General features: G+C 44.1%; 1 protein-coding gene across 1 annotated transcript; it reads left to right on the forward strand.

Annotated features, from left to right (window-relative positions):
• The first annotated feature begins 879 nt into the window (after nt 1-879).
• On the forward strand, nt 880-27885 carry NXPE3 (neurexophilin and PC-esterase domain family member 3). Its single transcript, XM_073586235.1, has 6 exons — nt 880-1104; nt 6811-7011; nt 11169-11920; nt 14891-14964; nt 22155-22352; nt 25480-27885. The coding sequence occupies exons 2-6, from the start codon at nt 6919-6921 to the stop codon at nt 26022-26024; spliced, it is 1662 nt and encodes a 553-aa protein (XP_073442336.1). The 5' UTR covers nt 880-1104; nt 6811-6918; the 3' UTR covers nt 26025-27885.

The following is a 27885-nucleotide window of genomic DNA, read 5'->3' on the forward strand; positions in this document are numbered from 1 at the left end:
GTCGCATGGTCTGCCGCCATTAGCGGTACACTGGGCAGTCGCATGGTCTGCCGCCATTGGCAGTACAACACTGGGCAGTCGCATGGTCTGCCGCCATTAGCGGTACAACACTGGGCAGTCGCATGGTCTGCCGCCATTGGCGGTACAACACTGGGCAGTCGCATGGTCTGCCGCCATTAGTGGTACAACACTGGGCAGTCGCATGGTCTGCCGCCATTGGCGGTACAACACTGGGCAGTCGCATGGTCTGCCGCCATTAGCGGTACAGCACTGGGCAGTCGCATGGTCTGCCGCCATTAGCGGTACAACACTGGGCAGTCGCATGGTCTGCCGCCATTAGCGGTACAACACTGGGCAGTCGCATGGTCTGCCGCCATTGGCGGTACAACACTGGGCAGTCGCATGGTCTGCCGCCATTGGCGGTACAACACTGGGCAGTCGCATGGTCTGCCGCCATTGGCGGTACAACACTGGGCAGTCGCATGGTCTGCCGCCATTAGTGGTGCAACACTGGGTCCAGTCTCTTTGGCCCATGTTCTAATACCAATACTATGACTGACTGACACTCGCTAGTCATGGGCCCTGACAGACATTTTGCATTGGGGGCCACACGCTTCACGTTACAGCCTCACAAGTCCTGGGCCTGAACTGTAGTAACCCTTCCAAAGTAAACGCCAGTCTGCGGTACAGTCCTCACTGCCAGTCTCCATGGTGTGACTGGAGGCAGCACTCGGTGCATTTACACTAGTAATGCCTGACCGTACCCAATAACCATGGCAGTATTTCCTGGGCCCCTGCCACATTTGCTGCCCGCATTAAACTACAACCAGGCATGAGTAGAAGAGCGACAAGCGACAGGTGCATCATCCTGTACAGCATCCTCCGGCTCCTCCTCCGCAGCAGCAGCAGAGAGGAGGAGTCAGCTCCACAGCCGGGTGCTAGCCGTGCTACTAGTCAGCCATTGTATGCCAGCGCTGAGCGGAGACTATCTGTACGGAATTGCCTCCCTCCTCGGCGGCTGAGGGCTACATGCTGCAGCAGCGGGGAGCATCGGGCGCCGGCGCTAGGGGGCGCCCATCGCGCGGGCATCTGCCGGATATGGAGGTACTGGCATAGACTATAGCACAGGCACTGGCATCACCTCACAGTACCAGTGCTCTTACTTCTATAGTACAGACTGCCTCCGACCATCACAGAAGTGGAGGGAGCTGCCATCTATGGGCAGAGCTTGGCTGGGCAGGACTATCATTCCCAATGCCATGTGTGGATGCCGCCATTATATGGCATGGCGACAGGCGCAGTGGGCTAATGGCCCTCTGTGTGACATATGCACGGCGATCTACTGCGGGGTGCCATATAATGTGTGCGCCCCAAGCCTCATCTACTGCGGGGTGCCATATAATGTGTGCGCCCCAAGCCTCATCTACTGCGGGGTGCCATATAATGTGCGCACACCAAGCCTCATCTACTGCGTGGTGCCATATAATGTGCGCGCCCCAAGCCTCATCTACTGCGGGGTGCCATATAATGTGTGCGCCCCAAGCCTCATCTACTGCGGGGTGCCATATAATGTGTGCGCCCCAAGCCTCATCTACTGCGGGGTACCATATAATGTGCGCACCCCAAGCCTCATCTACTGCGGGGTGCCATATAATGTGCGCGCCCCAAGCCTCATCTACTGCGGGGTGCCATATAATGTGCGCGCCCCAAGCCTCATCTACTGTGGGGTGCCATATAATGTGTGCGCCCCAAGCCTCATCTACTGCGGGGTGCCATATAATGTGTGCGCCCCAAGCCTCATCTACTGCGGGGTGCCATATAATGTGTGCGCCCCAAGCCTCATCTACTGTGGGGTGCCATATAATGTGCGCACCCCAAGCCTCATCTACTGCGGGGTGCCATATAATGTGCGCGCCCCAAGCCTCATCTACTGCGGGGTGCCATATAATGTGCGCACCCCAAGCCTCATCTACTGCGGGGTGCCATATAATGTGTGCGCCCCAAGCCTCATCTACTGCGGGGTGCCATATAATGTGTGCGCCCCAAGCCTCCTCTACTGCGGGGTGCCATATAATGTGCGCTCCCCAAGCCTCATCTACTGCGGGGTGCCATATAATGTGTGCACCCCAAGCCTCATGTATTGCGGGGTGCCATATAATGTGTGCGTCCCATGCCTCATCTGCAGGGTGCCATATAATGTGTGCGCCCCAAGCCTCATCTACTGCGGGGTGCCATATAATGTGAGCGTCCCAAGCCTCATATACTGCGGGGTGCCATATAATGTGCGCGCCCCAAGCCTCATCTACTGCGGGGTGCCATATAATGTGCGCGCCCCAAGCCTCATCTACTGTGGGGTGCCATATAATGTGCGCGCCCCAAGCTTCATCTACTGCGGGGTGCCATATAATGTGCGCGCCCCAAGCTTCATCTACTGCGGGGTGCCATATAATGTGCACGCCCCAAGCTTCATCTACTGCGGTGTGCCATATAATGTGCGCGCCCCAAGCTTCTACTGCGGGGTGCCATATAATGTGCGCGCCCCAAGCTTCATCTACTGCGGGGTGCCATATAATGTGCGCGCCCCAAGCCTCATCTACTGCGGGATGCCATATAATGTGTGCGCCCCAAGCCTCATCTACTGCGGGATGCCATATAATGTGTGCGCCCCAAGCCTCATCTACTGCGGGGTGCCATATAATGTGTGCTCCCCAAGCCTCATCTACTGCGGGGTGCCATATAATGTGTGCGCCCCAAGCCTCATCTACTGCGGGGTGCCATATAATGTGTGCACCCCAAGCCTCATGTATTGCGGGGTGCCATATAATGTGTGCCTCCCATGCCTCATCTGCAGGGTGCCATATAATGTGTGCGCCCCAAGCCTCATCTACTGCGGGGTGCCATATAATGTGAGCGTCCCAAGCCTCATCTACTGCGGGGTGCCATATAATGTGCGCGCCCCAAGCCTCATCTACTGCGGGGTGCCATATAATGTGCGCGCCCCAAGCCTCATCTACTGCGGGGTGCCATATAATGTGCGCCCCCCAAGCTTCATCTACTGCGGGGTGCCATATAATGTGCGCGCCCCAAGCTTCATCTACTGCGGGGTGCCATATAATGTGCGCGCCCCAAGCTTCATCTACTGCGGTGTGCCATATAATGTGCGCGCCCCAAGCTTCTTCTACTGCGGGGTGACATATAATGTGTGCGCCCCAAGCTTCATCTACTGCGGGGTGCCATATAATGTGCGCGCCCCAAGCCTCATCTACTGTGGGGTGCCATATAATGTGAGCGTCCCAAGCCTCATCTACTGCGGGGTGCCATATAATGTGCGCGCCCCAAGCTTCATCTACTGCGCGCCCCAAGCTTCATCTACTGCGGGGTGCCATATAATGTGCGCGCCCCAAGCTTCTTCTACTGCGGGGTGCCATATAATGTGTGCGCCCCCAGCCTCATCCAGTCACAAGTGTTTTCTGTGCTTCATCGACAAATAATGAGAAAGAAAACCATAAATACTGTTCAGAGCTGTATGGGACACTCCCTTTAAGGCTGTTAAAGGATTATTCTGACTGGGCATGTTCCCATGAAATCCCCAGCAGTCGGCTGTTATCGGCATGGGAAGGTGGCCGTACGTTACTAGTGGAGCCGGGAATATGTACCATCAGCCATGCAGATGATATATTACCATTGTAAAAGAGGATTTCCCCTCAGCGCAGCCGCCCATACACCATGTAATAGGCCATGAGCTGTCACAGTGGGAAAACCTCTTTATTGCTGGGGACTTTCCACCGTGGATTTAGCTGCCAATTCATAGCTAAGTCCGTGTGACCCTTGCGGTCAGTGCCGTGGATTTTACTGTGGATTTGCAATGGATTATACCCTGTGTAAGGGTAAAAGGCTGAAATCTGCAACAGAAGAGAAAGTCTGCAGCATACTCTCAATTCTGGGCTGGCATGTTCTATTCTGGGTGACGTACAACTGTACTCACATTTGGAATACTGCACTACTAGTAACATCTGATGTCAAAGTGCAATTTCATAGCATCATCATGCGTCTAAAAATCACCAATTAAAGGGAACCCGTCAGCAAACTTTTGCTATCTCATCTGAGAGCAGTATGATGTAGACAAAGAGACCCTGAATCCAATGATGTATAACTTAACTGGGTGAAGCTGTTCTCACACAATCAGAGTTTTTAGATTTAGTAATGCAGCAGAGCTGAGCAAGCTAACCCCACCCATACCAGTCTGTATTTACAGTGTCCATAGACAGTGAGCTGCCCATCACAGGAGGGGGCATGTCAGACTATCAGCCTTGTACTGCTCTGTCCCAGCAATGATGAGCTACTGGTGCTAAAACAATCATTGCTTATAAACAACAGCACAGAGCTTGATAAGAGAGGCATCGCTGACATCTGTGTTCTATCCTCTACGGCATGTCCAGATTGCATAGGAAAAATCTACTGATTCCCTTAAAGGGGTACTCCAGTTAGAACAACTTATCCACAGATGAGGTGACAACTTGCTGACTGCTGCGGTTCTCACTGATCTGAAAAACCTACGGTACTTCAGCTAAATATAGCATTCATTGTCTACGGGATTGCCAGAGATATAAGGCCTGTGCTGAGCCAATGAATAGGAGAGTGGTGGTCTCTCTTCACCACCACTCAATTTGAACAAAGCTTTGCAGAGCCCCATTCTCAGTAAAGGGATTGTTTTATCAGAAATGACCAATTGTTTGAATCAGATTTTTGTGTTATGTATTTTTAATAACAATTTGCTAATTCATATTTTTCATGTTACAATCTTTTTTTTAATAATTAGTTATCCTGTAATTTTCACACTGGCCACTAGGGCTATTTTACATTCATGCTTCCTGTCCTTCCTGAAACAGCAATCCTTTTTATCATCAGAGGCAAGATTACAATTACAGGTAACACCGCTATACAGAGCTGATAACAGGGTCCACCAATCTCAATGCAAGATGTCACACATGACGCCTGCTCTTCCTCCCTTTAAAGTGACCTTTCCACACGCTCATTAGATACTTAAATATTAAAGACGGTTGAATGCAATCATTGTGGCTATGTACATGTGTTATGTCCTTAAACAAAAGGAAGCTAAAGGGTAAATGCGCTTTCAAGTAACTATTCAGATTAAAGTATCTTGTGTGAGGACATGAGGAATAACACCATGTCTGCCAGTGTGTGACTTCTTTCCTGCATCCTCACCAGTTTTCCCCTCTCCATGCTCTATGTGTAATTTGCAATCCACTGTTTGCTGGTGGAGGAGACGAAAAGCAGTAATCTCTCCCAAACGCAGCACAGAGAGGGGAACGTCTGCTCCTCATTCACTTTATAGCTCACAGGGATAAGCTGCAGCCACATAGAGGCCATTACACAGCAGAGCTGAGATCTCTTACTTGAATCCCAGCTCTGATGTGATGGAAAACACTTGTTACAGAGCTCTGCACAATGCTGCTCAGTCTGCCTCAGTTCCTTCCCTGCTGCTCACTCCTCCTCTCCTGTCCCCATAGAGGACAATGGGCTGTAGTCTTTCTCTGAGCAAGACAGATTGGAGCTGATTTTTCACAGGATTACAAAGATTCTTATAATCACCCATACTATTGCGTTATGCAAAGTTTGGTGAAAGCACAATTTTAAAGTCTAAAAAGCTCTAGTGACCAATGTGAAAATTGCAAATACGGTATTCAATGCCTATTTTTAATACAGATTATGACATGAAAAATTTAAAAAAGCCCCCTCCCCCCAAAAAAAAAAAACTTAACATAAAAACCTGACCTGACGTGTTATCAGAATATGACCTAAAGCCTGGCATGCTGAACGCTAGTCTTAGTGAACCGGCACCTACGTTTTCTCCAAAGTGCTGAAGGCTTTTAGCGACGTTTTGAAATCTGGGTGAAGCTTCCGGCACTGCTTGATTGACACTTGATTTCACATCCTTGTTTGCTTATCTGGTATTTCCTGTGACTTTGAACAAGTTCCACGATTCAGAAGTCTTCCATCACATGCCTACAGACCGTGATCTCATTCTTGAATAGCTTCTTTAAGAGCCGAGTCAGACGGCCGTATAACTCGTGGGAGAATCGGATCGCACTGCACGGGACTGGCCCGACACCTCTCCTTACCTGAGCGTGACAGCGTGATGGATTTCTATCAAGCTGTCAAGCTCAGGTCAGGAGCGCCGACAGTCAGTACGAGGTTTACCATGCGATTCTCTGTCTCTCCCCTAAGGCTTGCAAACACCAGTCTGGCTATGGAAACCCATGTCCTTTTGCCCCAGCACATAGTTTTGGTGCAGATGCTAATTCCAGAGAAGGTTTGGAAATCAGCGACCCCGTTGTGTAACTTTACGTGGTCTGCTACTTCATGGCTGAGTTGTGCTGGTTTCTAAACGCCTCCATTTTTTCACAATACCACTCCATTGATCGTGGAATATTTAGGGGGGAATACATTTCACAAACTGCCTTGTGACAATGTTACAATGGTGGCGTCCTATTACAGCACCATGTTCATACTCCGCGAGCTCTTTATAACAACACATTCTTTTACAAATGTTAGTAATGACTGGATGGCTAGGGGCTGGATTTTATACACCTCTGGCAATGGGACAACAAATGGCTTGAATTCATTGATTGCGACGTGGGTGTCAATACTTCTGTTCATATAGTGTATCTTAGGCAGTCAGATGCAAAATGAATGGGTGCTGCACTTGCGCTGTCATCATTTCATGTAATCGGGGGAGCTTCAGAGTCCTGTTCACACTGAAGTCATGTTTCTTTTTTTTTCCCCTAGAGAATAATGGCAGTAGAGGAACATGCACAGGTGATCTAAACTATCCCAAATAAGCCGGGCCAGGCTCACCCCAGAATATAATATGGATGTTGGAATATCTGCAAAAAAATGTGGTGCACATTGTACAGGTTCCAGATATGTTTTGTGCTCATCTTCTTGTTGGTGGTGCTGGTGCTGGTTAGTAACATCCATCTGGTAGAGGTAAGAGAGCTCATGGAGGATTTGTCTCTGTGCGTTAGCTTTACAATTAAAGTTTTTTTTCTGTTACAAAACTTATTTGTTATTAATGTATTGGGGAATTATGGGCAATGTTAAATGGAGGTCCTCAGTTAGGACCCTCATATATTAGTCAGAAAGGAAATAGAAATTTTCTGTGGAGTTTCCTTTGTTGTGGCTTTGCAAAGGAATGAAAGGAACCTGTCAAATTATTCATGCTACCCGAACTACAGACAGCATGAATCAAAGATCTGCATCGCCATCCTATAGATCATCGCTTTTCATCTGGGTCATTTGGATGTTTCGGGTTGTCATTATGATTTAAAAACAGAAAACACAGTAGTTTGACAATAAATGGCTTCACCCAACCACTAACCATCAGTGGAGAAAAAGGTTTGGTGTTATCTTTCATTTTCTGAAAAAAAAGCCAAGAAAGCAAAAATTCTGCCGGGATATACTGTATGTAAACTTTTGAGCACAACTATACATATATATACAGCTCTGGCAAAAAATAAGAGACCACTGCACAGTTTTATAAAGATCAGATTCTATACTTGTCTGACAGCCATTCCATTCCAGTGTCAGTTGAATTCCAACCAGAATACACCTCATTCTACTTAATGTGCTTCTGATTAGGTGATCACCTGAGCCAAATTTTATTTAACGAAGGAAAGTATAAAAAACCCTGCTGTGGTGTTCACAATCCTCTTGCAATAGGACAAGCTGGATGGTAAAACAAGTGCTAGTAATATCCCAAAAGTCATAATAATGAAAAAATAACTTTTAACCAAGCCAAAGGAGTTGAAAAGAAAAGTCATGAGTGAGGAAAAGAAGGGCTCAATTCTGGCTTTACTAGCAGAGGGATACAGTGAGTGTCATGTTGCCTCCATCCTTAAACTATCTAAGACAGCAGTCCATTACAACAAGGTCAAGCAGCAGACATTGGGGCAACAAAGCTACAGACCGGCAGAGGGCGAAAACGACTCTCCACTGACCATGATGACCGTCATCTTATTTGAATGTCACTCAGCAACCGCAGGATGACATCAAGTGACCTACAGAAGGAATGGCAAATGGCAGCTGTGGTGAAGTGCACGGCAAGAACAGTTCGTAACAGGCTCCTTGAGGCAGGGCTCAAGTCATGTAAAGCTAGAAAAAAAGACTTTCATCAATGAGAAGCAAAGGAGTGCCAGGATGAAGTTTGCCAAAGACCATAAGGATTGGACCATAGACGACTGGAGTAAGGTAATCTTCTCTGATGAGTCTAATTTTTAGCTTTGCTCAACACCTGGTCGTCTAATGGTTAGATGGAGACCTGGAGAGGCATACAAGCCACAGTGTCTTGCACCCACTGTTAAATTTGGTGGAGGATCGCTGATGATCTGGTTATCCTGGAAAACAGTTGATTCCTTCTGCTCAGGCAACGTTCCCCAACTCTGAGAACTGGTTTTTCCAGCAGGACAATGCGCCATGCCACCCAGCTAGGTCAATCAACATGTGGATGAAGGATCACCACATCAAATACCTGTCATGGGCAGCCCAATCTCCAGACCTGAATCCCATTGAAAACCTCTGGAATTCAATCAAGAAAAAGATGGATAGTCACAAGCCATCAAACAAAGAAGAACTGCTTAATTTTTTGTACCAGGAGTGGCATAAGGTCACCCAAAAGCAGTGTGAAAGACTGATAGCAAGCATGCCAAGACACATGAAAGCTGTGACTAAAAATCATGGTTATTCCACAAAATATTGATTTCTGAACTCTTCCTGAGTTAAAACATTAGTATTATTGTTTCTAAATGATTATTAACTTGTTTTCTTTGCATTATTTATGGTCTGCAAGCACTGCATTTTTTTGTTATTTTGACCATTTCTCATTTTCTGAAAATAATTACAAAATTTAGTGCTTGGAAATTCGAAGACATGTTGTCAGTACTTTATAGAATAAAAGAGCAATTCACATTTTGCTCAAAAATATACCTATAAAGAGAAAAAAAAAATCAGACAAAATGAAAATTTTGCAGTGGTCTCTTAATTTTTTCCAGAGCTGTGTATGTATGTGTGTGTATATATATATATATATATATATATATATATATATATATATATATATATATATATATATATATATATATAATGTGTGTGTGTGTGTATATATATATATATATATATATATATATATTGTGAGTAAAAAAACTAAAGGAAATGTGCCATCTTTAACTTTAAGCCTTTTAGAGATCATTTCATCATTAACTTGGTTAGCTGTTCATAATAACAGTATTTTTGAACAGGGGTGCCCATACTAACTTTTGCATGCCACTGAATACTTGCTGACAAATGTATCTCTCGTAAATAATATGCTCTTGTTTTTACACCAATGTTTCAGCCGAGTATTCGGCCGGATAATTGGTTTAAAGACTCAAACTGACACCATCATAGGTACATATGCTGCTCAGAGTCATTGTCAGTTAAAATTAAAGGGAGTCTGTCAGCCCAAACACTCCTACTCCAGCATAAACTAAACACACAGCCTTTTAGTTGATAATGAATCTATACAGATCACACCTTTATTGCTCTAATCATTGTTTAAGTTTTGTAGAAACTGAAGTTTAGTGAAATAGGCTAAATAGGGTGCTTGGTGTACCCTTGGTGTGGCCAAGAGACTCAGAGCACCATTTTTCCAATTGGTTTTTGCATACCCTGCCTCCTTTACTGGTAATGTACAGCTCTGCAAATAAAACTCAAGAAGCCAACAGTGTCAGTCACAAGTGGAGGAGGCAGGCCATGTGAAATCAGTGGGTGGAATAGTGCACTGAGCCTCTCAGTCACACCAAGGGAGCACCAAACTCCATAATTAGCACATTTAATTAAACTTCAATTTCTACAGGACAGAGGTAGTGATTAGAACAGTAAAAGCGGCATTTTTATATTGTCTATATTCTTTACAGGCAATGTACTTACCGTAGTTTATATTGTCAGTTTGAGTTGACAGACTCGCTTTAAAATGAGTGATTATAATGTGTATTGTTGTTAATCCCTTCACGACATATAACGTAAACTTACGTCATATGTTATTTCTCTGCCTTTGATGCGGGCTCCCACGCCCAGCCTGCATCTTTCTCCGCTCATTATGGCTGATTTAATCAGCCATCATGTGCCTCTAGCAGCTGCGGGTGTAGCTGAGCTCTGCCTTGGCTGTGAACCTGTTAAATCCTGCTGTCAATCTCCAACAGCGGCACTTAACACACGCCGACAGGTGGCGTGTCATTCCATTCTCCCATCGGTGCTTCTATAATGTGATGAAGCTGAGGGCTGCAGCCCCCAGCTGTAAGTTTCGTCTGGTTGGTTCACAAACAGAGGAGGACCCCACGTCGGGTTTTCATTCATTCTGCTCTCCTGCTCACTGTTGCTGGCAGAGCAGGAGAGCAGAATGACAGCGGCGTTCAGCACCAGCCGCCGGGAACAGCGCTTACTGTAGCACTTCTTCGCGGCGGCCGTCTGTGTGGTCCTGATGCTGCACACGGTTGCCACAAGTGTGCCACACGGAGGTACCACGTATCCACACGGACACGGATAGGTCTGGTACCGTGTTTACCGGTACTGGAATTATCTGGACGTGTGAAACTAGCCTAAAATGAATCTGGAATGTCAGCCCTCTTAGTATGCTCTCTGAGAGTGACATATTGTACTGACAGGTGCTGATTTCAGTGGTTTGTCACCTATTCATGAAGAGTTGCACAGATCAATAGTTGCAGGGTGCTGCTTTGGCTATGGACATGGAGGCTGATGTATTCATGAAAGAGGTGGGATGGCGAGTTGCCCACCTGGCAGACTGCACCCTATTTCCCCACATAGGTTAAAGAGGTTTTCTACTACTAATATCAGAATCAAGGATATATGGCCCACAGAGAGCTGAGCTTACAGGAGCAGGACAGGTAAGAAAAGTGGTAAATAGGACAAATGAAGGGGAGTTTTGGAAAACCTCTACAAAGGCTGCCAACCATGGTTGGGTGGGCACAAGGAGTCTGCTTCTCATGAATGCATTATATGTATAGGAAGCAATGTAACAAAATAATCAGGTTCTGTGAACACATAGGGCTTTCATCACATTGCCTTATTGATTTGTAAATTTTCTTTGCCAGCATCTGAATCATAGGATGGGTCTGGAGCCAGAGTGGACAGGCGCACACCGTGATGCAGCTCATTCTCTATCGACTGCAAAGAGAAGACATTGCGATTATCAACTTCAAATTCTGTCCAGATCTGAACATGAAGAGCAGAAAATGTTACTGAAAATTCTGGAATGGCCCAGTCCTCCACATGTCAAGACTGAATTTATGAAAAGTACAGATGCTGCTCATAGTCACTTTGTGATCTTACGGTCTCAGTCACCATTTAAGGTGGGGGATATATTGGAAGTGCTAGTGAGAACATATGACTTTGAAGGAAATCCAAAGCACTATGGAGGAGACTATTTGCAAGCAAAAATTCATTCTCCTTTCTTTAAAGCTGGCGCAGTGGGAAAGGTCCTGGACCATCAGAATGGGTTCTATAGTGTGTACTTTGCATTACTTTGGCCTGGTAGGGTGACTGTTTCAGTAATTCTGGTTCATCCAAGTGAAGGGGTTCAAGTTCTTCAACGATTACGTGAAGACAAACCAGACAGAGTTTACTTTAAAAGCCTGTTCCGTTCAGGAGACTATTCTGAAACCACAATGTGCAATGTTTGTCTGCCTGAGAAGCAACCAATATGCAATTTCTCAGACATTAAGACTGGAGAACCATGGTTCTGCTACAAGCCCGACAAGTTATCCTGCTCAAATCGAGTAAATCATGCTAAAGGAGGCTACATGAAAAATCTTTTGAGTTTCCACGATGACATGTTTTTTCAAAGGTATTTTCCATAAAGGGTTTATTTAGTTGTTTTACTTTCATAATCCATTTATAATGCTTGGATGGCCAAATAGTCAAGAGCAATGTCTGTAGTCTATATTCTGGATAGACAAATGTTCATGAGGGGCTTTAAAGTGACTTTCTACAAATCTAGTGAGCCATCTTTCCGCTCTACAAATTGAATTAGTGTTGATCATCTAGATGACGAGTGCTTTAACCCCTTTCCTGCATTAGACGTACTATTCCGTCCATGTGACCTGGGACCTAAGTCCCAAGGACAGAATAGTACGTCATAGCGATCAGCGGCGCCCCCGTGGGGAGCGCCGCTGATCGCGGCCGGGTGTCAGCTTCTTATCACAGCTGACACCCGGCACTATGTGTCAGGGGCGGTCATGGACTGCCCCGGCACATTAACCCCTGGCACACTGCAATCAAACACGATCGCAGTGTACCGGGGGTTTAGGGAAGCATCGGCAGGGAGGGGGCTCCCTCCGTGCTTCCCTGAGACCCCCGTAGCAGGGCGATGTGCAGCACTACTGCGGGGGCCTCCTTCACTGCAGGTCCCCGGATCCAATATGGCGGCGGGGGCCTGCAGGGAGCCGGCTTCCTCACTGCCTGCAGAGCGCAGGCATGAGGAAGCCTGTGCAGTGCCTGTGTCAGATCGCTGATCTGTGATGTGACAGATCAGCGATCTGTCACATGACAGTGATGTCCCCCTGGTGTAATAAAGTTAAAAAAAATTTTTTTAAAAAGTGTAAAAATAATTTGTAAAAAATCGCTAAATAAATTAAAAAAAAATATATTCCCTAATAAATTCATTTTTTTGAAAATTAAAAAAAACAATAAAAGTACACATATTTGGTATCGTCGCGTCCGTATTGACCCACCCTATAAAACTGTCCCATTAGTTAACCCCTTTAGTGAACCCCTTTAAAAATAAAAAACGAAGCAATAAATAATGCTTTATCATCATACCGCCGAACAAAAAGTGCAACAACGCGTGATCAAAAAGACGGATATAAATATCCATGGTACCGCTGAAAACGTCATCTTGTCCCGCAAAAAACGAGCCCCCATACAGCATCATCAGCGAAAAAATTAAAAAGTTATAGCTCGCAGAATAAAGCGATGCAAAAATAACTTTTTTTTATATAAAATTGTTTTCATTGCATAAAACCGCCAAAACATAAAAAACGACATAAATGAGGTATCGCTGTAACCGTACGGACCCGAAGAATAAAACCGCCTTATCAATTTTACCGCACGCGGAACGGTGTAAACGCACCCCCCAAAAGAAATTCATGATATACTGGTTTTTGTTCAGTCTGCATCCCGAAAATCGGAATAAAAAGCGATCAAAAAATGTCACGTGACCGAAAATGGTACCAATAAAAACGTCAACTCACCCCGCAAAAAATATGACCTCACATGACTCGGGTCAAAATATGGAAAAATTATAGCTCTCCAAATGTGGTAATACAAAAACTATTTTTACAATAAAAAGCGACTTTTAGTGTGCGACAGCTGCCAAACATAAAAACCCACCATAAATGGTAAATCAAACCCCCCTTTATCACCCCCTTAGTTAGGGAAAAATAATAAAATAAAAAAAAATGTATTTATTTCCATTTTCCCATTAGGGTCAGGGATGAGATTAGGGGTGTGTTGGGGTTAGGGTTGGAGTTAGAATTGGAGAGTTTTCACTGTTTTGGCACATCAGGGGCTTTCCAAACGCGACATGGCGTCCGATCTCAATTCCAGCCAAAAAAGTCAAACGGCGCTGCTTCCCTTCCGAGCTCTGCCATGCGCCTAAATAGTGGTTTACCCCCACATGTGGGTTATCGGCGTACTCAGGACAAATTGCACAATAACTTTTGGGGTCCTGTTACCCTTGGGAAAATAAAAATTGGGGGTGAAAAGATCATTTTTGTGGAAAAAATATGATTTTTTAATTGTACGGCTGTACGTTATAAACTTCTGTGAAGCCCTTGGGGGTTCAAAGTGCTCACCACATATCTAGATAAGTTCCTTGGGGGGTGTAGTTTCCAAAATGGGGTCACTTGTGGGGGGTTTCCACTGTTTAGGCACATCAAGAGCTCTCCAAACGTGACATGGCGTCCGATCTAAATTCCAGCCAGTTTTGCAGTGAAAAAGTCAAACGGCGCTCCTTCCCTTCCAAGCTCTGCCATGAGGCGAAACAGTGGTTCCCCCCACATATCAGGTATCAGAGTACTCAGGACAAATTGCACAATAACTTTTCCAGTCCAATTTCTCCTGTTACCCTTGGTAAAATAAAAAAATTGAACCTGAAGTAATTTTTTTTGTGAAAAAAAGTTAAAAGTTCATTTTTTTTTTTAAACATTCAAAAAATTCCTGTGAAGCACCTGAAGGGTTAATAAACTTCTTGAATGTGGTTTTGAGCACCTTGATGGGTGCACGGTTTTTAGAATGGTGTCACTTTTGGGTATTTTCTATCATACCGACCCCTCAAAGTGGCTTCAAATGTGATGTGGTCCGTAAAAATAAAATGGTGTTGTAAAAATGAGAAATCGACGGTCAACTTTTAACCCTTATAACTTCCTAACAAAAAAAAAATTTTGGTTCCCAAATTGTGCTGATGTAAAGTAAACATGTGGGAAATGTTACTGTTTAAGTTTTTTGTGTGCCGTATCACTGTGATTTAAGAGCATAAAAATTCAAAGTTGGAAAATTTTCAAACTTTTCGCCAAATTTCCGTTTTTTTCACAATTTCATTTCACAGTTATATGAATGAAATTTTACCACTAACATGAAGTACAATTTGTCCCGAGAAAACAATGTCAGAATCACTGGGATCCATGGAAGCGTTTCGGAGTTATTGCCTCATAAAGGGACAGTGGTCAGAATTGTATAAAATTGGCCCGGTCATGAACGTGCAAACCACCCTTGGGAGTAAAGGGGTTAAATTTGTGTTTTTTTTCATTCCCTTTAGTGGTGTGAACATTAAAGTACCTATCCTAGCAAGTGGTCCAGACACAGTGACTGTACATCCTTGGAAAGTAAAAGGTATTTCTTTTCATTTCTTCATAATAAACTGGATTGTATTGGACTGTTTTAGGGTATGTTGACACAGCATTTTTTAAGAAGTCTTTTGGCGTGGGCCACTCTGAAAAATCGCTAAAAAAACCCTCTAACTTTTCATTTCTGTTGAAATTGAACTTGGTGTTCATAAGTTCAGGCTTTTGATCATTTTCACTAGCTTCAGTTTTCCAAAAATGGTTTAAAAGAAGTGACCTTCACCATTTTCCAGGTGTTTTCTGCTGTGCAGCTGCGCCATACTCTTACATTAGAAGTCAATTGGAAGGCTACAAAGACCTACCAGCGTTTTGCAAGCATTTATTCAGGTTCTTACAACTCATACATTGGCAGCGTTTTATTAGTTGTTTAATGGATTAAAAAAATGAAATGCTTAAAAAAATTAAATTAATAAATTTTGAAGAAGCTAAAAAAAAAAACTTATGAAAACGGTTCAGGAAACCTTATCAAAACGCCAACGAAAACTCTTTTGAATAGAAAAATACCTGTCAAATGACACATAGAAGAGGCCTTTCTTGAAGCAATTTTTGCTTGAAAAGTTATAAATTTTGGCCACATGTAAAAAAAAAAAAAAAAAACTGTGTGCAAGTTCCATTAAAGCAGGGTTCCCCAACTCCAGTCCTCAAGGCCCACCAACAGGTCATGTTTTCAGGATTTCCCTTGTATTGGACAGGTGAAGCAATTATCATCTGGGCAATACTAAGGAAATCCTGAAAACATGACCTGTTGGTGGGGTTTGAGGACTGGAGTTGGGGAACCCTGCATTAAAGGCATTGTCCAGGCTTGGGGAAGTCTGCAGTCACTCTATGTGAAATCCTAACAGAGAGGGCACACTGCCTGCCGTCAGGATTCTCTTGTGCCGATGTCGGGTGCGATTTGCATACATACGGTCACGTGCAAACTAGACCTGCGCGGGACTCTCTCAATACAGGTGAATTGAGGGAGGTTGGGAAAGTCTAGTCGGAATGTGTCCAGAAGTCTGTAAATCTCATGCTTTTGGTCACATGATCCGACACTGAAGAATCTTGATAGCAAGCAGTGTGCGCACATAGAGTGCTGATTAGTACCACAAGGTGCGACAACCCCTTTAATCTGTCTTACTGTTCTTCTACAGACCCGGAAATCTTCACTACATGCTCCTTCTCCATCTGTAATGTCATGATGTCTTGGTCTCACCAGTTGATACAACCAATGCCAAAACTAAAAATTCTAATCTTTTCCTCTTCCTGAACCCAGTATAAGGGCTCGCTCATATGCATACATAACTATCTGATTATTGTTATGCAGTCAGGGTGTGCAGATCTGCGGTTTTTTTCTCAGTGTGAGAATAAAATTGCAACATGCTGCAGTTTCACTCTGAAATCAGATGGTTGGGTGCTAGGAAAAAATTGCATGCCATGCGGACTCAGAGTGGCGACTGATTTCTATTGGTACATTGCAGTTCTGCAGCATGGGAAACTGTAAATGATCCGGTAAAAGATTAATAACTACCGAGTAAAGCTGGGATGGCATACGGACAGCATACTGATGACGTGACACAAATCGTCCCATTTTTCTGGATGAAAATCCAACTGATTTGTTTTACATGCTCGTGTGACTCCGACCTAAGAGGGAAAGAAGCACCTTATTAGTTAGTTATGTTCTTATTCCAGAAATGGCAGCAGTCAAAGAAAGACCCCTGAAGGATATAATCCCTTCTATCGAAACCGGCCCCCCTGGCCTCGCATCATAATGTGAAGCTTTGCCCTAGAGAACTACTCTGCACATTACTTTTGACTTGACCTGGACCAAGCTCAGAATGTTCCATGGTCTGTGCTGACACAGGAAGAGGAGACATCACCATTCCATCAGCCGCAGGACCGCTGCTACCTGTGATTGTCTGCAGCAGTTATGTAATTTGAACAGCGCATAATTGGATGTTTTTCTCATGCAGCAGTATTCTAAGTCATCTGACTGCTGCAGCTAATCACAGGTTGCCGAGCTTGCTCCTGAAGTTGGTGGAATGGTGAGGGCTTCTATTGCTGTGCCAATGAAGATCTCAGAGCGGCCTGTGCTGAACTCAGGTGGATGCTAGTAGGTGAGTATTATTAGGTTTGATTTTCACAGATCCAAGATGTTGGGTATTTTTTTTTTTTGCCTGAACCCCTTTTAAATTGTATGTATACATAAGCGACTACTTATTACTAAATGTATCAATGTGCCACTTCACTCTTCATCCCCAGAAGATTGGACCAGTCAGTACCAAACTGTAAGGATAGACACTATTAGGCTGTGTGCACACGATGCAGATTTGCAGCGGATTTTACCGCGCAGAAACGTTGCATATCCGCATTGTGATGTACAGTAGCCTTAAAAGCAATGAAAAAAAAAAAAAACGCTGTGCAGACGCTGCAGATTTTTCTGCGGTACAAAATCCGCAGCATGTTACTTGTTTTGTGCGGTTTTCCATCTCCCCTGTCACCAAATGATTTTTTTTTATTTTTTTTTTGGAAAATACATTTTTCTCGTTGCTATATTCTGAGGTCCATAATCCATTAATGTAGCTGTGTGGAATCTTGTTTTTTGTGGGGTAAATTTTTATTCATTTTATTGATACTATTTTGGGGCTGCATTAGTTTTTTTATTGCCTTTTATTTCATTTTTAGAGAGGCAAAGTGCTAAAAAAATCAATTTGGAATTTTCATTTTTGCAGCAATCCAAATTTTTTTTTTTTCAACAGTTTTTTTTTTTTTAAGTTCCCCTAAGAAACTTGAACCTGAGACCATTCGATTACTGGTACAATACACAGCAATACTTTGTTGCTCTGTCGCCAGAAATTTACGCCAGCTTACATTTATGGTGTAAGTTATGTCTCTTTAACTTAGGGCTCATACTCACTGGCGATTAAAAAAACGGTCCGAATTCTGGACTGTAAAAAAGGGTGGAGTGCTATGCGAGTGTCATGCGATTTCTATGCGATTTTTAATCTTTCCATCCGTTTTCTATCCGTTTTGCATCTGTTTTACATCTGTTTGCAATCCTTTTTTTTTTTTTTGCAGCAACTATTTTTCTACAGTCATTTACAGGACCATTTACAGTGTTCTATGCCACAGAATGGTGATGTATCCGGTTAAAACGGATGGTCTGTTTTTGGTCCTTTTTTTTAATCGCACCCATTGACTTGCATTGGCGCAAATCGCAGCATGCTGCGATTTTTTTTCTCAGTCCGATTTTGGATGGGAAAAAAATCGCAAGTGAGATGTCACCCATTGACTAACATTGGTCAGAGTGCAATCCGATTTTAAATCGGATTGCAAACGTCCGATTTTATCGTCAGTGAGTATGAGCCCTTATGATGAATTTGACCGGAGAATGTGACCACACCCAAATCACAATGAGATTGGTGTGCCTGGCAAAGACTGTCATGTAAATGCCAAAAGCTACAATATTTTTGCGCAACTGCCGAGTTGTGTAAAAATATTGCAACTAATTAAGATGTTTATGCCCAATTTCTGGCTTAAAGGGAACCTGGCAGCAGGATTGTGCACAATAACCTACAGACAGTGTCAGGTCAGCACCGTTATACTGAAAAAAAATGTTACCTTGGTTAATGAAATCCGTCTTGTGTTTGTTCTTTAATCTTTATTTTCAGTTAAGTTGAGTTAATGATATGCTTGTGCCTCGGGCGGGGCTGTGGGGGTTTTCATGTGGTGCTCTGCTTAGGTATTCACCAGTATGGCTTCTGACAGGTCACTGATCCCCCACTGACCAGCCTCTAGTTTACATACTGCATATACTATTGTGGAGTTACCATATATACTCGAGTATAAGCCGACCCAAGGTTAACTTATTGACTGGAGTATAAGCCGGGTATGCATTGTCCCCCCATCCCTACCCTGGTACATGGCCTCCTCATCCCCATTCTTGTATGTATGGCTCCTCATCCCTATTCTGATCTGCATGGTTCCTCATCCCCATTCTTGTATGCATGGCTCTGCATCCCTATCCTTGTATGTATGGCTCGTAATCCCTATCCTGGTATGCATGGCCTCCTCATCCCTATCCTGGTATGCATGGTCTCCACATCTCTATCCTGTTATGCATGGTCTCTTCATCCCTATCCTGTTATGCTTGGCCCCCATCAGAAAAACATAAAAAAAAAATAAGCCATCCTACTTACCATCCCTGCACGTCCTCGCAGCATCTTCTTCCTGTCCCAGCAGCTGCAGCGGCGGGGCAATCACGTCCATAAGTAGCGAGCCCACGTGACCGCCCCGCTGCTGCAGAAAGCCAGTGGCTGCGACTACTGTACCTGCTATTAAAGAGAAATGAATATTCACTGCCATCTATTCATCTATCTTTAGCAGCGGGAACAGGCTTTAGCCGCAGCAGACGGCTCCTGCCTCCTGTAACCCTCTGCTCCGCCGCTGCCCCTCCATCTTCTGGACCCTCACTCAAGTATAAACCGAAGAAATGTGCTGAAAAACTTGGCATGTACTTGAGTATATAGGATACAAAAAAAAATTAACATTCATAAAAGTGGCGGCGGCGCCTGCGCTGTAGCATTATACATGCCTAATATACATATATGCATTTATGCTTTAGTCCTATACTATTGTGGGGAAAACTTAATTAAACTAGGGGGCAGGTCAGTGAGGGATCAGTGACCTGTGAGCAGTCTGCATTATGAATACCTAATCAGAGCACCACATGACGACCCCCCACAGGCCGCCCCGGAGCACGGGCATATCATTAACTCAAAACCGAAAATGAATATTAAACAAGAACCCCAAGACGGTTTTCATCACCAAAAGGTATCATTTTAATCAGTATAAGGTCGCCGACCTGACACTGTCGGTAGGTTACTGTGCACAATCCTGCTGACGGGTTCCCTTTAAGCACCTTAATAAATCGCCCCTCTAAGGCTCTATAGATACTAAAAATTATGCCCACGTGAACTTAAAGTAATATTTAAAGTGAGTCCATCAGCTCTTCTGTTTTCCAAGCTCTGATAGAGGGGTATATGCTTGGGGATATACACTGGTAATTTTTATTTTATTATACAGTATATTCAGTGGTGTATTAACCCCTTAACGACTTATGACATACCCTGTCTGTCATATCTGATTTTTTTCTCATCCGAAATTGGACTGAGAAAAAAATTACAGCATGCTGCATATCTTGGACGAGACTCACCAATGTAATTCAGTGGGTGCGAGAAAAAAAATCGCACTGCACTCACACCATGCGAGTGCTGTCCGATTTTTACGCACCAGTGTCCTTTGAAAAGCCAATTCATGTCCGGCGTACAGTAAAATCACATTGACATGTTAAGAATAGAAAAGATAGAATGTAGAATATATATAAACACATACAGTTAGGTCCATATATATTTGGACAGAGACAGCATTTTTCTAATTTTGGTTCTAGACATTACCACAATGAATTTTAAACAAAACAATTCAGATGCAGTTGAAGTTCAGACTTTCAGCTTTCTTTTGAGGGTATCCACATTAAAATTGGATGAAGGGTTTAGGAGTTTCAGCTCCTTAACATGTGCCACCCTGTTTTTAAAGGGACCAAAAGTAATTGGACAGTTGACTCCAAGGCTATTTCTTGGACAGGTGTGGGCAATCCCTTCGTTATGTCATTCTCAATTAAGCAGATAAAAGGCTTGGAGTTGATTTGAGGTGTGGTGCTTGCATTTGGAAGGTTTTGCTGTGAAGGAAACAAGCGGTCAAAGGAGCTCTCCATGCAGGTGAAACAAGCCATCCTTAAGCTGCAAAAACAGAAAAAACCCATCCGAGAAATTGCTACAACATTAGGAGTGGCAAAATCTTCAGTTTGGTACATCCTGAGAAAGAAAGAAAGCACTGGTGAACTCATCAATGCAAAAAGACCTGGGCACCCATGGAAGACAACAGTGGTGGATGATCGCAGAATAAAATAGTTTTTTTTGGTCCCGAAATCGGACCGTTTTTTTCTCACACATGGGTATGAGCCCTAAGAAACCTAACTGCATGTTAATCCTTTACTGACAGTGGTCAGTCGTAACAAAGGTGGTCCGTACCAGCACAGACCCACCATATCGGACAGTTGTAAGTAATTAACAACCACAATGATCTAAAGTCAAAAAGAAATAGATCACAAGCTGACAGTGGTCAGTCCTAACACAGTCCACATAACACCAGACCCACTCCAAACATAGGTACACTGAGTCACAGACTCAACTGTGTAATAACCATGACAATGAGGAGTACAAAAACCGGACGATCTCACCCATAGAGATGTTACTGCTAGGATCTCCAGCCATGTCTCTCAGGTTCCTCATCATCATTTTTGGCAGTCAGTTGCTATCCTACAGAAAACTCTAAACGATGACATGACCCTTGTGTGTCCTAGTTACTCCCACCCCAACAAGAGTAGTCCACACCTCTCCCTAGATGAAAAAATAGCCCTAGACTGTCCCTCCGTCCTTATGCCGACACGTTTCTCCCAAGCATGGTTCATCAAGAGTTCAGCACGTGTCCATTTAACCATAGACTGGGCAATTCAAACTACACCACCCCAGATATGAATGCATATAGCTGCAATGATGCCAGGTTCCTCTCGGAAGGTGATGACACAATAAAAAAAAAAAAAAAATTCTTACAAATTTCTGAATTTTTTTTCACCACTTAGATAAAACAAAAACAATACATGTTTAGTATCTGCAGAATCATATTGCTGTGTCACTTTTACTGTAAAATCAACGCTATTAATAAAAACCCCAAAAAACAATCTCAGAATTGCACTTTAGTTTGCTATTTCGCCACACTTTGAATTTTTCTCCCGCTTTACAGTACATCACATGATAAAATGAATGGTGTCATTCAAAAGTACAACTCGTCCCGCAAAAGACAAGCCCTCATACGGCTATATTGACGTAAAAATTAAAACGTCATGGCTCTTGCAATAATGAGACAAAGAAAAAAAAAACGGAAAATCGCCTGGTCCTTAAGGGGTCAATGCAGGGGCAGACACTCACATTTCTCCTTTTTGGTGTAATTATGACTGTGACTTTTTTGGGGTTTTAGAACGCCGAGTAATATATTTTTTACGTAATTTCGGGTTTAAAATTTATCGATGTTTGACAGTATGGTAATGTATCAAATATATGATTTTCTATTCTTGTTTTTTAGAGAAATATTTTTTTGGCAGCTCCAAGTTTCTCCCGTCGGGTTATTACTATCGAGACCGATGGATGTCTGGAAGGTCCATACTCTGGCAGTTCGACCAGTCTTCTGACATCACCGATTGTATACAAGGGAAGGTGGTGCATTTATATGGAGACTCGACAATAAGGCAGTGGTTTGAATATCTCACAGATGTGGTGCCAGGTCAGCCTCATTTTGTTTCTCATACATCACATTCTAAAAAGTAATTTGCTTTGTAATATCTTCTGGAATAATATTACCATTGAGCACACATTGTAGCAGAAAAGCTAAAAGGTGATAAATGCTCCTCATCACCTAAGCACGGTGCATAGACCAAGAGTAGAGTGCATTGCCACTTCTTTTCATGTGTTTGGGATGTCCGCACCATTATGGAAATCACAACATTGATAAACAATGCTAATGATGTTTAGATGATGGAAAAATGGAAACCACATTTTCAAAGCATCTCAATTTATTCAGTATTGAGCTTGAGCCCCATGCAATGAAACACATGCACTTACACACTCCAGCATTCTATCAATCAAGTTATGAATGGCAGCTCACTTTGCAATTGCTGCTCAATAGGAAACAAGTCTGAAGAAGCTGTAGGCCACAGTAGCATGTTCAAGCCATGAAGGCGCACAAGCAACATGTGGCCTGGTGTTGTTGTGTTGAAAAATGGCTCCTGGGACACTTTAGAGGAATTGATTTGTCACTGGTTCCACGACTAAATCAATGGAATGAAGATTCAAAGTGTCTCCCTACTATATGTTATGCCACACCATCATTCTGGAAGTAGGACTGATGAAGACCTCTTTTTTGACCTAACAAAATGTGTATCATGATGCAGAGCAAAACGGCAAAAAAAGACTAGAATGGAGGTCTAATTCCGTTCAGTGATCAGGCCTGCTTTTGTCTTGAATGCAGTAGTAGTCATAAATTGGTCTGGAAAGCATGTGAGCAACATGATCAAGGATGAACAGGCTCTCACAAGAGAATGTAACGCTGATCCTACTCCCAGGATTATGGTGAGCGGTGGCATATTTTATGGTCGCAGGACCCATCTAGCTTTCATTCAGGTACTCTAACAGTTCGGCATTACATTGATTTTGTCATGGAGCCTGTGGTGCGGCCATTTCTCCAAAGTGTCACAAGATGACAACACCAGGCTGCATGTTCCTCGTGCTATTGTGCATGGCCTAAACATGCTACCATGGCCTACAGCAGAGGTCTCAAACACGCGGCCCCTGAGGCAGTCATCTGTGGCCCGCGGTGCACCACACGTCTCACCCCCTGAGGCAGGTAGAAGGGGGAAGGCACGCAGCCATCCAGGAGCGAGCGATGGCTGTGTGTTCTGTGTGCACAGGACCTGTGATGAGGTCACAGGAGGGGGAGGAGTCTGGGGGTCACATGATCAGGGGCCTCAGTGTATGCAGAACACTGCTGTCTTTGTCTGTGCTGGTTAAGTTTCTGTGTGTGGTCAGGAGGGGTTTACAGGGTGGATGTAGCAGAGCCGCGCGTGTACGAGGTGTGCTGAGCGGAGCCGCGCGTGTACGAGGTGTGCTGAGGGGAGCCGCGCGTGTACGAGGTGTGCTGAGGGGAGCCGCGCGTGTACGAGGTGTGCTGAGGGGAGCCGCGCGTGTACGAGGTGTGCTGAGGGGAGCCGCGCGTGTACGAGGTGTGCGGAGCTGAGCCGCGCGTGTATTTTGGCATGGGGTGGGCCCCATTTGAAAGTTCGCACCAGGGCCCATAACTTTGTAGTTACGCCACTGCTCATGCTAGAAGAGAGGAGTGCGCCACTCCGTAGGAGCTGTGGCCCTGCGTGATGACGTCCCTCTGGCGCTGTGTAATGACATCACGCCAGCGCGTAGAGAGCGGAGCCGTGACTTTCCCCCCATTGCTGGATTTTGCAGGTGACTGTGGCGGTGCGTGTACAGCGAGATGATAGCGCCGGCTCACATGCAGAGCCAACACTATCATCCGCTGAGGTAAGCTGTACATCGCAACTGACAACCTATTTGAACGGCCACGATTGGTATTAGCACCGATCGCGGCCGTTTAACCCCTTAGATACAGCTACCAATTGTGACTGTATTAAGTTTGAAAGTAATGCGGCCCGCCAGCTTAAATTTTTTTTTTTTATGTGCGGCCCATTTACTCTGCAGAGTTTGAGACCCCTGGCCTACAGCGTCTTCGAACTTGTCTCACATCGAGTTCAGCTGGGATGTCATGTGTTCGGTACTTATACAGGGACCTGCCAGCAGTGGATCTTGATCTTATGTGCCAAAATGGATTCAGCATGGCAAACCATTCCTCAGACAACCATTTATAACCTTATTGATAACATGTTAAGCCGTGTAAGTGACTGTGGCGATCATACACAAAACTGAAAAAAATTGAGACGTTTTGAAAGTGTTGTTTCTCTTTTTTCATCATTTGCATATGTCTAGTGATCCCATAATTTAATAATTCCATTAATTTCTTTTTGTTGCAAATTCAATGTAAAATATTGTATATACAGTATGTATATGCAGGATCGGACTTATTCACTGGGGAATAGGTGATCTCCCCGGTGGGTCTTTGTGCAGGAATAAGACACTAACACTCCACCCCTCAATAAGGGCAGTAGTATGCCAGATACATCTGTTTCACTATATACAGACTAAGGCTAGTTTCACATTAGCGTTTGCGGCCGCAGCGTCGGGCTGCGCGCGGCTGCCGCTAAGCCCCGCCCCCTGCCGCGCCTACGCCGGTAGCTCCACCTACGGACGCATGACGCTGCATGTGTTCTGCGTCCCCTATCTTTAGCACTGGGGACGCAGGCCGTGCGCAGTATGCGTTTGGCAGAGCATGCGTCCTTTTGACGCTGCGCCGACCAGCGCCAAACGCAACAGGTTGCAATTTGGTGCGCTCGGCGCAGCGTCAAAAGGACCCATGCACCGCCAAACGCATACTGCTCACGGCCTGCGTCCCCAGTGCTAAAGATAGGGGACGCATGCAGCGTCATGCGTCCGTAGGCGGAGCTACCGGCGGAGGCGCAGCAGGGGGCGGGGCTTAGCGGCGGCCGTGCGCAGCCCGACGCTGCGGCTGTAAACGCTAATGTGAAACTAACCTAAAGCATCTCCTCATTCAGTAAACAACCTGCCTAGTTTATTAATATATAGAAGCATAAATACATTTGTGACAGATGGTAATGTAGTATTTGCATGTTGTTGAAAAGTGTGCCCCGAGAGTCAATGTTACTTAATGTTACTTTGCATAATATATTATGCAATCTGGATTGATTTTACAAATTATTCTTCTATTTTAGATCTGAAGCCCTTTGACCTGGGAAGCCCTAAGAATGTTGGCCCATTCTTGTCTGTTGATGTTGACCATAACATAATGCTGACGTTCCGCTGTCATGGGCCACCTATTCGCTTCTCAACTGTGTCAAGCAATGAGCTGCGTTATATTGCCAATGAATTGGATGGTATAGTGGGAGGAAAGAACACTGTGGTCGCCATAACAGTGTGGTCTCACTTCAGTACGTTTCCAGTAGAGGTGTACATAAGACGCCTTAGGAACATACGAGCCGCTGTTCTTCGCTTACTGGAGCGCAGTCCGAATACAGCCATTATCATTCGCTCTGCCAATGTCCAGGAGCTTGGACCGGAAGTGAGCCTCTTCAACAGTGACTGGTATTCACTGCAGCTAGACACTGTAATGAGGGCTATGTTCTCCGGACTTCGCATTAAAATTGTTGATGCGTGGGAGATGTCACTGGCTCACTATCTGCCACATGCACTACACCCTGACCGCATCATTGTAAAGAATCAGATAGACGAGTTCTTGTCATTTGTCTGTCCCAACTGAATTCTTGTTTCTTTTAGGTATTAATTTATGTTTTGTTTTTTTTTTTAAATAAAATAACTTGAAATGGGCAACCCTCAGTCATTGTTCACATATTACGATCCTGATGCATTTTTTGGTGGTATTTCCACCTGGTTCTTTAATAAATTCACCACCCCTAACAAAAAACAACAATATCATGTGAACATGGCCTCATAGTAACCTAAATTAATTATGGTATAGCTTTTTCTATAGCTGCTATTTATTCACTCATTTGCACTAGTTTGTTTTTTCGGAGCAGTCCCAATTTCTTGCTCCTGATTGCAGATAATATTTTACTTTAAGGTGTTGTCAGGTAATTTAATATTGATAGCCCATTTTAAAAATAGATCATCAATACCAGATGAGTGATAGTGCGACACCTACCAGCCCTGTCGATTTGTCCTTTCCGGTGCAGGAGACGGTTGGATATGATGAGTGGCGAAGCTACATAGCACAGTTCCATCGCCTGCATAGTCGCAGCAGCCAAATTTTGCACATTCACCCCTTTTCTAATGAATAGGGGCAGATCTACAGAACCTCACTTGCACCACTCTGCTAGTGATGGAGCTATGCTGTTTGGATGCCCAACTAAGCCTATCCTGCCGGCACCGGTACAACTAATTGCCGTTTGTCACCCCACCACTGATCTGGTATTGATGACCTATCCTAAGCATACTCCATAAATATAAAAGTACAGGACAACCCCTTTACTATGTTTGAGAGTGCCCTTGCTTGTGGAACCAGTGGCAAAAGGTGACACCCTTACACTAGATCTGAAGAAGTCACACTGTGTATTCTCATTTTTACCTTAGTTTAGTAGTTGGCAGAAGGTTCCATTTTCAGATATGCCATCAATCTTCATCAGTCTTCAGAAGTTTCTGCATGATCCTGGAAAAAGTCTTAGGCCGGGGTCACACTTGCGTGTGTAATGCGAGAAACTCGTGCGAGTCTCTCGCATCAATACCCGACACTACTGCCGGCACTTGGGACCAGAGTGTGCGTCTGCATGCATTTCTATGCAGCCGCACAGTCCGGTCCCGAGTGCTGGCGGCAGTGCCGGGTATTGATGCGAGAGACTCACGCAAGTTTCTCGCATTACACACGCAAGTGTGACCCCGGCCTTAGACATTCTATTTTTTTTTTCTCCTGATCCCATTCATGTTCTCTGGTAGTTGGTTTCCCGTGAAAGTGTAAGGGATAGAAATCAGACTGGGCAGGATCAAAGGATCAGTGGGCATGGCTGGAAATGATAAGGGCATGTGTGTCATGTATGAAGAGTAGGAAACATTTTTCACGTTAATTAAACGTCACCAATCAATAGCAACAGTGAGCAGTCGTATATTGTAGAAATGTGCTTCGAAAGGGTAACATGTAAAGAACTGTTCACACATACCAACCTTATTAGCTGAGGGTTTATTTCCAGTCTGCCCTTTATTGCAGTGATCTAAGTCCTGTGACATAATTATTTTAACAGGTTTTTTGAAGACGTATTTTACCTTCTCCAAATCCATGTCCGTCCATGTGCCACGTTTATGAATTTGGTATATAACCAATAAAATCTTCTTAATTTTCATAGAAAAGTGAGAGTAAATAATAGGTAGCAATTGTTACGTCTAGTGATTAGGAATATACCTTGTCTGCACCAAGACTCATTAAAATAAAAATATTGTATTATTAAACAAGCCATTAAAAAAAAATAGATATATTTTTCTTGATGTTGGAAAAAATTACTTTTCTATGTTTGGTTTATTTATTAGTACATTTTGTGCAAATTTTTAGTACAAGTTTCTAGAATTGTCTCAAACTGATAAAATTTAATAAAGTGTTTTGTATTTTTTCTTAA

This window comes from Dendrobates tinctorius, unplaced genomic scaffold (assembly GCF_039654945.1).
Source record: "Dendrobates tinctorius isolate UK_male_01 unplaced genomic scaffold, ASM3965494v1 ptg000091l, whole genome shotgun sequence".
NCBI lineage: Eukaryota > Metazoa > Chordata > Amphibia > Anura > Dendrobatidae > Dendrobates > Dendrobates tinctorius.